Source organism: Mya arenaria, chromosome 15, assembly GCF_026914265.1.
Source record: "Mya arenaria isolate MELC-2E11 chromosome 15, ASM2691426v1".
Lineage (NCBI taxonomy): Eukaryota > Metazoa > Mollusca > Bivalvia > Myida > Myidae > Mya > Mya arenaria.
The window spans coordinates 46,312,987-46,325,030 of record NC_069136.1 but is presented as its reverse complement, the minus strand read 5'-3'; the positions used below and the strand labels follow the sequence as shown (position 1 = coordinate 46,325,030).

General features: G+C 34.0%; 1 protein-coding gene across 8 annotated transcripts in view; it reads right to left on the bottom strand.

The window, feature by feature from the left end:
- Positions 1–469: 469 nt before the first annotated feature.
- LOC128220024 (glutamate-rich protein 6-like) overlaps positions 470–12,044 on the bottom strand; it is a 33,286-nt gene continuing 21,711 nt past the window's right edge. For 6 of the 8 annotated variants that reach the window (XM_052928255.1, XM_052928262.1, XM_052928258.1 and 3 more), the window contains 6 exons: positions 11,521–11,574; positions 8,323–8,408; positions 7,548–7,700; positions 5,413–5,641; positions 4,733–4,812; positions 470–4,516 (listed from right to left, as the gene is read on the bottom strand). In XM_052928255.1, coding sequence (XP_052784215.1) covers positions 4,330–4,516; positions 4,733–4,812; positions 5,413–5,641; positions 7,548–7,700; positions 8,323–8,408; positions 11,521–11,574 — 789 coding nt within the window. In that variant the 3' untranslated portion in view covers positions 470–4,329. The remainder of the gene's footprint in view (positions 4,517–4,732; positions 4,813–5,412; positions 5,642–7,547; positions 7,701–8,322; positions 8,409–11,520; positions 11,575–12,044) is intronic. The other 2 variants (XM_052928257.1, XM_052928259.1) reach the window with 1 other exon arrangement.

Here is a 12,044-nt window from a genome sequence, read left to right as displayed (position 1 = left end):
AGGGACAACCTGTCATGTCTGTTACAAGGGACAACCTGTCATGCCTGTTACAAGGGACAACCTGTCATGCCTGTTACAAGGGACAACCTGTCATGCCTGTTACAAGGGACAACCTGTCATGCCTGTTACAAGGGACAACCTGTCATGCCTGTTACAAGGGACAACCTGTCATGCCTGTTACAAGGGACAACCTGTCATGTCTGTTACAAGGGACAACCTGTCATGCCTGTTACAAGGGACAACCTGTCATGTCTGTTACAAGGGACAACCTGTCATGCCTGTTACAAGGGGTAACCTGACATGCCTGTTACAAGGGACAACCTGTCATGCCTGTTACAAGGGACAACCTGTCATGCCTGTTACAAGGGGTAACCTGACATGCCTGTTACAAACGACAACCTGTCATGTCTGTCATTAGGGGAAACTAGTCCCCAATAGTACATCATTTAAAAAAAGGAAGAACATCAAGTATGGTACAGTAGAACAATTTTATTAAATAAATGCACGTAAGAGAGACGTCAATAACACTTTGCATTATCAAACAAATTATAGGTAAACGGTGAAAACCTTTTCAACATACTGAGTAAAAAGAGATAGTTTCCACGTCTTTATTTCCATTTCAATTTATTAATAGAAAATGACTCCAAACAAGACAATTTTCATCATTCTCAAAGTGTTTACAGTGGAAAGGATAGAGCCAAGTCATTACAATCAACATCATTGGAAACCCCTGATACACTACTACGTATGTGTACGATATCATAATGAAGTAAAATGTAGCGTGGTGGCTGACGATGTACAAAAACATAACCTCCCTTATACTCAAAAATGTAACCCATGCATACTACTGCATACCGGTATTCTTTATCCCACAGAAAATGTTTGTAAGAATGATACTAACTTAACTATGATATAAATAATGTCAAGAAATAACTACACTGGTAACATTATATAACTATGAGGTGGTATTACATAATTATGTGATATCCAAGCTTACAGTGGACACTATCTTTTTTTATTAGTAAAGGAATAATTTTAAATGAAAGATACAAAGAATTATGCAAACTATGGTTCAAATAAGATACTGTACCTATCAAATCACTTAACCATCTGAACAGATTCATACAGAACATCATATTTATGTCTTATATATATTTCGTTTGTACTACCTGGATATGTTATTGTTTTTGCATTTAATCCTTAGCCAAATAAATGATGGATTTACAAATTAGCATATCATTATAATTACTATAATTACTGTGAAAGCAATTAAATTGTAAATAAGCATATTAATAAGCCCCGACCTCTAAACAGAAATAAGTTATCTATTCTGTACAAGTATATAATATTAACATTTTGAACTTCAATTTCAAATTCAAAAGTTTTACCCGACATTAACACAGAAAAAAATCAATAAATTGCCAAAAAAGATTACAAGGTTAACATTTACTAACATCTTGCGCCTGAGTTTGAAACTTAGAAATGTGATTTTTTTAATTTCAAAGTGTTTTTGATATCAAGTTTAAATAATAATTGTTAAACATTTTATTTACATGGCCAGTTTTGCCATTATTTTTCTTGTACAATAAAACGAAGATTGAGTATTAAGTGGCAAAACCAGACTCAATACGTTCATGAATAAGGACCCTAGGCATCATGAAAATACTATTTTAAAACATTATAAATGAATACAAGTACAAATACCTTCATATACCATCAATAAAATCCAAATTCTGAATAAAGATGTTAAAATTAAATTAACTGAAAAATGTCAGAAAATCTTAACCTCTTCCTTTAGTTCCAATAGACATTGTCCAGGGGTATGAAGAGTTAAACCATGTACATAAATCTCAAATGAAAACAGTATAGCAATAAACTGTTTGAAAAGCCTCCCCCAAGAAAACCTTTAGAATTCATTTTATCCCATACAAACACAAGAACATTCAATAGAAGAAATACAATAAATTTCAGTAAAGATTTAAATGACAAAAAGTTGTAAAAAAATATTTTTTTAAGAACTAAGTAAAGTCTTAATAAACAAATTATTAAAATAAGCAAAGGTTATGTCATTAATTCTGATGCCCCTATATCACATAGCCTATAAGTTTAAGATGTCAATATATAAGACCGAGTGTGCAACACCAGTTTATGAGTGGCTATTTCTATTGTCCATCACCAAGTCATGTCTTATCATTGCAAAAACGTTATTCAAGAAAATATATGCAAGTTTTTTTCTCAGTTTAAGTTTATATTTATCTATTTTAGCTGACAGCTGGTATGAACCACATTGGAGTTTGTTTCCTGGAGAGAACCTGGTACTAGGGTCCCTGAGAACGTACCCATTTGATGAGAGGCGGACATCGTTACCACCGTGCCCCAATTTCTAGAAACTTTTTTAGCATAACAAGTTTAAGTAGCTTATTTCCTAAAGCCAGTTTCTTACTAAATCTTGATGATACCAAACAAAAAAAGCTTTTCGTGATTAGATTACATAATTTCCTTTTTAAAGTCCAAAAACATTCAGAATGTGAATATTATACAAATAATACCATTACAGAAATATTGAAATGAGCTCAATCCTGTTATAAGGGACTAAAGATGTTTGGAGAAACTGGGGCCAGACCTTTACCTACAGGTCAAATACATGTACAACATTGAATAATTGCTCAGCAGTATAGCATTTCAGCAGTTCTTGGCATTTTTTATCTTAAAGACAAATGCAATGATATATAATAAGGTTCATTATAAACTATACATATAAAAAAGAATCATAAAAATAATGACAATACTACTTAAATATCACAGAAATTATGCACAGGGCCTTAAAGCACTAGTTTTTAATACAAGGTATTTGGCAGTCATACTTATAAAATAAATTGCAATAATAAATCTTAAATTAATAATGTGTTCAACCACGTTATAACTTGTAAAAGCATATCACACTGCTATAGAAAATAATAAAAGTAACACTTCTTTAACGTAGAACATTAGTTTTTCTCTTTGGCTAAAGTAATATTTTTATATAATAATCTTGAACTAGTCAAAAACACGATACATACATGAGTAAAATGGAAATATCCTTAATGCAGATAGGATTTATAGGCAATGAACTAGTCTAATTCATTGGTTGCAATGATTCATTGCATTTCAAGAATATAAAAAAAAATTGTGCACTTTAAGTATATAAGATTACATGTACCAATATAAGCAACTTTAAAACTCCATGGCAACATTGTATAATTTTAAAGAAAAGTTATGACATAAATTGAAACAAGAGCGCCACGAAGCAAAGGCCAAAGTTTGTTTTTCTGTTGGTGTTGTTTTGTCAGTCAAGAAGGGACACAACTCATCCATTATTAAGCCAGAGTTACTGGCCTTGCTATACAGGTACATATTGTGCAAGTCGGTATCAAGCTTCATTTGAATATCTTGAATGGTTCATGAGTTATGGCTGAGGTTATATATTTTGCATTTGGACGCTGACACCACAAAAAATGACGCCAAAACTTGGACAATGTCTCAACTTTTTTTTTCTATAGAAAAAAGAGCTAAAACTGTTAAAACTTTGAAATTGTAACTAGAAATTATTCATCAAACAAATTGCATTATCCTCCATGTATTTTTCAAATAAATTTAAAATTATGATCATATAATATGGTATTGTCATGGGAGTGCTGTGAGGGAACATGGGTGAGGTCAAACGAATCCAACCTACATTCTTGAAATCTTTATAATTAAAATAATTAACGTCTTGGAGTAAACATTAACAAGATATATTCATGGAACAGGCCCCAATTTCTCGAAACTTCTTAAGCTTAACTGGCTTAAGTAAAGATTTGAGAAATTATTGCCAGAACAAAACAAAGATAAAATCTGGTTAAATACGACAATTCTGCATAACAAACCAAGTTCAACACTGACGATTAAATATAACTGAGAATCAACATCATATCACAGCACCAGATAGTTCCATATTGAAGTGACTTTATATATCGAAGAAAAAAATAAAACATTGTCACCCTTTTATAATAACAATAATATTATTAACAATTCATTATAACTTTAACAAAACATATAACATAATATCAAAATAAAAATGTACAAGTTTGTTTGTCCAAATTCTGTACAAAGTCTCTAAACTATCTATAACAGTGTAAACTATGACACAATGGTTTTGTGTCTCATCAAGTCCATTTATTCACAATTTATAATGTGGTTAAAATCTTAATCAATAGAGTAAACTCGACACAAGTCAGTTAAAAGGTAAAGTGGTTTGTTTTGGGTTCTAATTTTGTACAAAGTCTTTAAAGAAAGCTAACATGTCTATTGTCAGTTAGCAGGTATAGAGTTTTGTTTCTTGTCCCGTTCCGACTGCTGTGCAAGATACAAGGCTCGGTCTTGCTTGAGTCGCTCCGTCTTCACCTGGCGCGAGGTCACGTGCAGGGGAGGTAACATCTTGTCTAGTTTGGGATTGTTTGGGAACTTAAGTAGATTCTCTACCTTGCTGAGGATTGACCTGTGAAAAGGGAGAAATGTTGAGAAATCTTATTTTTTACAAGCGGACAGTTAATTACAGTGACTACCCATTCAGAATACTGGAAGTATATAATACATATCATGTGAAAAACCTATCATGTCAATGAAACCAAAGTGGATCTGTTAGGTACTGTTCCTCCATATTTTTTCTTTAAAAACGTTTATAACATCTTAAATGAATGGAATGGTAACTTACTCAACATGCGCCTTCTTTTCCTCAAGGAAGATATGCCCTTCATCCACCTCTTTTAACGGAGCATTCTCCGGGGCAACAAGCTGGAATAACCGAAATACAAGATTAATTCATATACCGGTACTCTAGAATTATTTTTCATCAAAGAATGGATCAATATAAATAGGAATAGTAATTAGCTGTAAAATATAACATGTTCAAGGTCATCAATCATGATAAATCAGTAAAGAGTAAGCTCTCCAAGGAATGACATCTTAATCTTAATTCAAAATCAGCTCTAAAAAATCATAATATTTCCATCCCCCATCCACTATTCCCAAATTTTATTTGACAAAATTAACAGTTACCCTATGTTACCCCTTACCCTAACTTAATACAGCTGCATACAGATACAGGCCCCATTTCAGGAAACAAGAATTCTTAAGTCCCTTATAACAGAATTAAGCGTATCTAAGTATCATTGTTTCCCTATAATTTGTGTAATATTTTCTTTTCTTTTGAGAGTTTAGACTTTAAATACGAATTATTTTAATGATAATTACAAGATTGTTTTTCCCAATTATTGAAATCAACTTTAAGTACGTTTTTTGGCTAAGTGAAATATGCCACTTTTGCCTGTGAAGTTTACAACTTATTGAGAATTTGGGATCTGAAATTTAGCCATCAGATCTCATTATACTAACCTTAAGTCGTGCGCCCATGTTAAACCTGCAGCTACGTTTGTTGGAGCTAAATGTCAGAGTGATATTATCCTGAGTCATCACGCGTACGCCCATCTCCCGATTCAGACCGATACATATGGGCTGGAAGGGCGGGGCATGAACGTGGGTCACCTGGTCCTTCCAGCTCCATTTTCTCTTCTTGGCACCCTCGTGGTCGAGCTCCAGGCCTCCATACTGGTCTAAGTACAGCCTGTAAGGGTTGCAACAGTTGTATTTTGTATCCATATACATTCATGGTATAAAACATTATTAAATAACTATTAATTATTAGCCCTTAAACACAGCATTTGCCTCATCCAATAATACAAAGGCCTCCCTGTAACAGTCACAATATCTATATCAGTTAGCGGCCCTGTGCTGAAAAATGATATAGATATAAAGCCAGCATTTTAAAGAATTTGATTGGCTAATTAAACAGGGCCAAAAAAATGATATAGATTTGCAGCTGGAAATTTGGAAACGGCAGCCATTTTATTTTAAAGTCAGTATTACTAAAATTGTCGATAAATAAGCCTTCAGCCTCGTGCCAATACGACTGCCCTTGGACAAATAACAGGGCCAATATCAAATCACTTTTATTAACATATATTAACAAACGAATTTCATATAAGGGCATGTACAGTTTACACAGATCAATGAACAGTATCTTTTTTTTCAGAACCAAATTGAAGACATTTTTACACAACCCCACTTTTTGAAGTGTTTTTTACTTTTTCAGTAATTGAGACTTACAGTGCATCCAGTATTATTTTGTATTAACAAACACTTACTGGATTACACAAATGCAGCAAAAGAGGAAAATCTTAGCCTTTCACCAAATATACTTATTATTGTTACTTTTAATCAGCATTTTACAAGATCGTAGACCTCTTTGTGCACTCATGCTGTTCAAAAAATGTGAACAAGAAGAACAAACAGTAATAATTCTGCAGTGCCAGGTCCAGGTATAATAAATGATTTTGTGGATTTTTTCTCTCTCATTCTTACCAATGCATAGCATCAACAAGAATAGTAATATCTCAGTTTTTAAAGAATTATTTATCATATAATGTAGCAGCCTGTTTTCAGACAAACTATCCAATCACATGATTTTTTTCTAATTGATCTAAAATAGCCAACCAATGTTTATTCACAGAGAAATTATATATTTTCTTGCCATTTTGGATCAATGATAATGTCTTATGACATTGATTTTTATTTAAATTTTCAAAACCATCTATGGCTTTACAATTGGGAAAATAAGCGCGTTAATTGCCATAATTGGGAAAATACAATGAACATTAAAATGGTCATTTAAAATAACCATGCAGTAACAAAGACACCTTAGAATGATGTTTCGAAATAGAATACTGGTACAGCCAGGGCTAGGGACTGAGTGTTGCATTGGTACAGCCAGTGCTAGGGACTGAGTGTTGCACTGGTACAGCCAGTGCTAGGGACTGAGTGTTGCATTGGTACAGCCAGTGCTAGGGACTGAGTGTTGCATTGGTACAGCCAGTGCTAGGGGCTGAGTGTTGTATTGGTACAGCCAGTGCTAGGGACTGAGTGTTGCATTGGTACAGCCAGTGCTAGGGACTGAGTGTTGCACTGGTACAGCCAGTGCTAGGGACTGAGTGTTGCATTGTACAGCCAGTGCTAGGGACTGAGTGTTGCACTGGTACAGCCAGTGCTAGGGACTGAGTGTTGCACTGGTACAGCCAGTGCTAGGGACTGAGTGTTGCATTGGTACAGCCAGTGCTAGGGACTGAGTGTTGCATTGGTACAGCCAGTGCTAGGGACTGAGTGTTGCATTGGTACAGCCAGTGCTAGGGACTGAGTGTTGCATTGGTACAGCCAGTGCTAGGGACTGAGTGTTGCACTGGTACAGCCAGTGCTAGGGACTGAGTGTTGCACTGGTACAGCCAGTGCTAGGGACTGAGTGTTGCACTGGTACAGCCAGTGCTAGGGACTGAGTGTTGCATTGGTACAGCCTGTGCTAGGGACTGAGTGTTGCATTGGTACAGCCAGTGCTAGGGACTGAGTGTTGCATTGGTACAGCCAGTGCTAGGGACTGAGTGTTGCATTGTTCATTGCTGTAAATAAACAGTTAATTTTACCTGATAGCTCCATTAGGAAAGTGACAATAGCCCAATCCATTAGGTTCGAATGCAGCGGCCACTCCTGATTTGGGTAAGTCATGGTGAATTGTGTAGTTGTACTGACCAAGCTTCACCGAGGATATCAGCAGTGCCAGGTTGCCAGACGGGTAGCTGTATCAAGGTCAAGGATTCATGTTTGATGATGATGATGATGATGATGATGATGATGATGATGATGATGATGATGATGATGATGATGATGATGATGGCAGTGGGGATGATGGCAGTGGGGATGATGATGATGATGATGATGATGATGATGATGATGATGATGATGATGATGATGATGATGATGATGATGATGCTGATGATGATGATGATGATGATGATGACGACGATGATGATGACGATGATGATGATGATAAATAACAAAAACTCACTGCACTGTTCATTCAGTGCTTCAAGCACTTTGATTTAGTTGAAAATAATGCTAGTCAATATCTAAGTTTAGATCATCAAATCAATTTAGCATTTTTTTGTGAATATTAAAAGAAAGTGTCCCTATTACTGTAAATCCCTGATTACCATGAATTGGAATTTCTACTGTACCAGTATAATAATTTACTCTTTCAAAATCAAAGTACTGTAAGTGCTGAATGGCCTGGACAGGGAGTGAACTTAGATAGAAATTAAAGAAAGAAAACGGAAATAAATACACATGCTTAGATGTCAATATGAGTAGGAGCATTCTTCATTAAATTTCAACTATTGATCTTTTTGTTGGAAAGGATACAAAACATTGCCAGTGCCATCCGGAAACATGGTGAGGAACTTCTGTCCAGACTCGTAGAATTTCTCTATCAGCGGTCTTTCCCGTAACTGAAAACACAATCAAAGGATAGAATTGTACATGGAGCCAGTTTTGCATTTTCCCTACCAATGGTTCTACACATTCATTATCAACAGCATCTGAAAATATATGTATTTCAAGTTTAACACAACCTTTGTACTTTTATCCTTACTGAATTTAGCTCAATTAAAATAACATAATGTTGTCTTAATAATCATTAGTGTGTTTTCTGTTGTTTTTTCAAAAGCAATATTTTTCACTCTTTTTCAATTAACATCTATATTTTACAGTATGTTATGTTTGAAAAGTAAGTGTGTCTATTTAACAATTAAAAAGCATAAACTGACATCTACAAAAACATATTCCCCAAATACCAAACTATAATAGGATACTACTGCCAACCAAAAAAGTAAGACACAATAAAAAACCCCCACAAAAAACTGATTTATACATTTTTAGAATCATTTATATCATGTATATATATTTATATTTTGAATAAGAGTGTCACTTAAAGTTTAGCCACATCAAGGGGTTGAAAGAAAATGGACTGTCATGACAAAGTCATTGTAAATTACTGTTCTGCCAGAATATCACATAAATATTTTAACTATTCTGGCAGAATATTACATAAACATTGCTACTTATAACTGGCATTTTGCAAGAAATTCAAATTAACATTGTAACTGAATATTACATAAACATTGTAAGCAAATATTCTGCCAGAATATTACATAATAAACATTGTAACTATTTTGCCAGAATATTACATAAACATTGTAACTATTTTGCCAGAATATTACATAAACATTGTAAGCAACTATTCTGCAGGAATATTACATAAACATTTTTACTTATTATTGGCATTCTGCCAGAATATCACATTAACATTGTAACTATTTTGCCTGAATATTACATAAACATTGTAAAAAAACTATTCTGCCAGAATATAACATAAACATTGCAAGTACTTTTAATGCCGAAGTGTTACAACAATACCTGAGAACTTTTAAGTGCGGACACCACAGAGAACACTTTAAATTGTTCCTCTTGCTGAAGCAATACCAAGAACATTTGTATGTGGTAAACTAACTACTGTACTATTTCACAGCTGTTCCAGCACACCGAGGGTCATAAAACAGGCATACAGTTATCTCTCTTGATCAAAAAGGTAAACTCCCTACCACCACTTGCAAAAAATGGCTCGAGTTAAGTCATTCTTTTTAGGCCATTCTTTTAATTCATCTCATTGACAAATTGTTTGTTTAAATCTTTAAAAAAAGCACACACCAAAAACAAACATTGTTCCATACCAGTTTTTAAAAGTTAATAGACTTTGAAAGTGGTAATCTGATTTTGGTCATCATGTGATATGCATTCAAGGCAGTGATTTCTGTACAGCAAATGGAGGTAACTATTCTGTGGAGTTTGGGGGCACATGTGACAAAGTTAGTGCTTAATGTTTATCTAGGTAGTTAGTGCTTAATGTTTATCTAGGCAAACAAGTAAAAAAACCCATAACTAATGAAATGTAGCTAGCAATTTCGTAAAAACTGTTAAATTGGTACTGGTAAAGAACAAGCTACTGTTCTGTTACTGGGGACTAGAAGTACTTGAAAAATGAAAACTTTGGAGCAAATAACAGTGCTCATCTGTTATTTTTCAGTCAAAAAAGGGGCATAACTCATCAATGATTAAAGTAAGAGTTATTGGACAATATACTGCACATGAGCATTCTGATCTTTGGCAACATGTATTCCAAGTTTCATTTGAATATCATGAACAATTTCTCACATACATTTGTATTGCCAAGGTTAAAGGTTATAGCGTGCGCCGCCAATGCTACCGCAAATGACACCAACAAGAATATGAAGGCTATGACTATGCCTCGACTTTTTTCCTTCCAAAAACAGACAAGCTAATAAAGATAATGTTAATCTTTTGAATCTGTTTTAAGATTGTGCTGGGAATTAACATCAAATAATTAAAACTATTCAGTGTGTGGGTTTAAGTTAAGATTGTGTATCTGAAAAGGAGAAATTTGAGGACTTACTTTCTTGTCTTGACCTCTTAATATTATCTGTTTGCATAACAAAGAAAATAATAATCATCAATGCTAATTCTTGGTAGTCACCAATCAATGGAAGTTTATTACTTTGATAATTGAGAAAGCTTAATTCGATGATTGATGATATTAGACAAAAAAAAAATCATATAGACCATGTTTGGATGGAATTTTGACAAAACACCTAGGGTGCATTGCCTTATGAGGGTGAAAGTAAATGTTATGTATTTGTACTTCTTGGTGTGGAATATTAGATGAATGTTTCTACTTAGTAAAAAATCCATGCAGTGATCAAAATTAGACTTTTAGATGATCACGCCAGAGTACTTCTAGGGCTTGGCATAAAAAATATTCAACAACCCCAGGTATATTTTATCTTTAATTTGTATTTTATTAGTGTTGGGTTTCGGGGAAGTGCTAGTTTTGACCACTGACTGTGACACTAATTTCTAAACACTTAAGTGATGAACATTGACGACCCACGTTCAAACAACAAAGCATGAACAACAATTAGACATGTACATACATTTTACTGAGGAAAGTCATAGGCCCCTATATGAAATAGCTGAATGAGGAAATAATGCAAAATTTGGGTGCCCCAGGGGTCAATATGGGGGCACCAGGGGTCAAGTAGGTTGAAGCAGAAATATAACAATGGAAACTGATACTGAGTATGTATGATAAATATGATATCAGAATTCTAACAGATATTTTCACCGAGTTCCTGACATTCAGGAATGCAATATACATCTTAATTGAAACTCTGTGTATAAAGAAACCAGCTTTGAAGTCAATGTCACAAAATGCAGCTGAAACTATGTATAATTTTATAGATAAAATTATTATTTTTTTTATAGAATTATGCTGTATTGATAACTTAATTACGCCCATATAAGGACAATGGGGCATCTATGCTTTATTGATAACTAATGCCCATATAAGGGCAATAGGGCATCTATCAAAAGCGTGCAGACTGTGAAGATGCAAATTTACTGGACAGCGACTGGGTTAGACTATAGAAGCTGTACATGTATAAAGCTTGTATGTGGAGGGTGTCTAATTAAATGTTTTCGGCTTACACGCTGGCGGTAGAATTCTGAATCAGGCCTAAATGCTGGAGCATTTTCAATTGGCTAGAAATGAAAGTACAATTTACAAATGATGGGTTTATGAAGTCAGAAGAGAATAAATAGCAATTTAAGTAACACAACAGTGATTTAAACATAAATTGAAACAAATATCTGACAACACTACAAAGACAATACAAACATTTAGAACAACCGGTTTTTACACAAACTTGATTAAACATTTAAAAAATATAACACATACGAAAAATATCCAGACATCTTTGTGTGAATCCCAAGATTGTAAGACACATGTTTAAACATAATGGCTTCATTGATCAGAACATTGTTTAAGCAAATGTTGATAACTGCATCATTAATATTTAAAGGCGAAATATTTTAAAACAAAGCAAGCATACCTAAGATATTGTCTTAAAATGCATGAGAAATTCTACTGATCACAAGAGTCCATCGAGCTTCCAGAGTGGGGAAGATTTAAAAGTAAACAAGGATAATGTTAACATTATTGTTAACCTTAA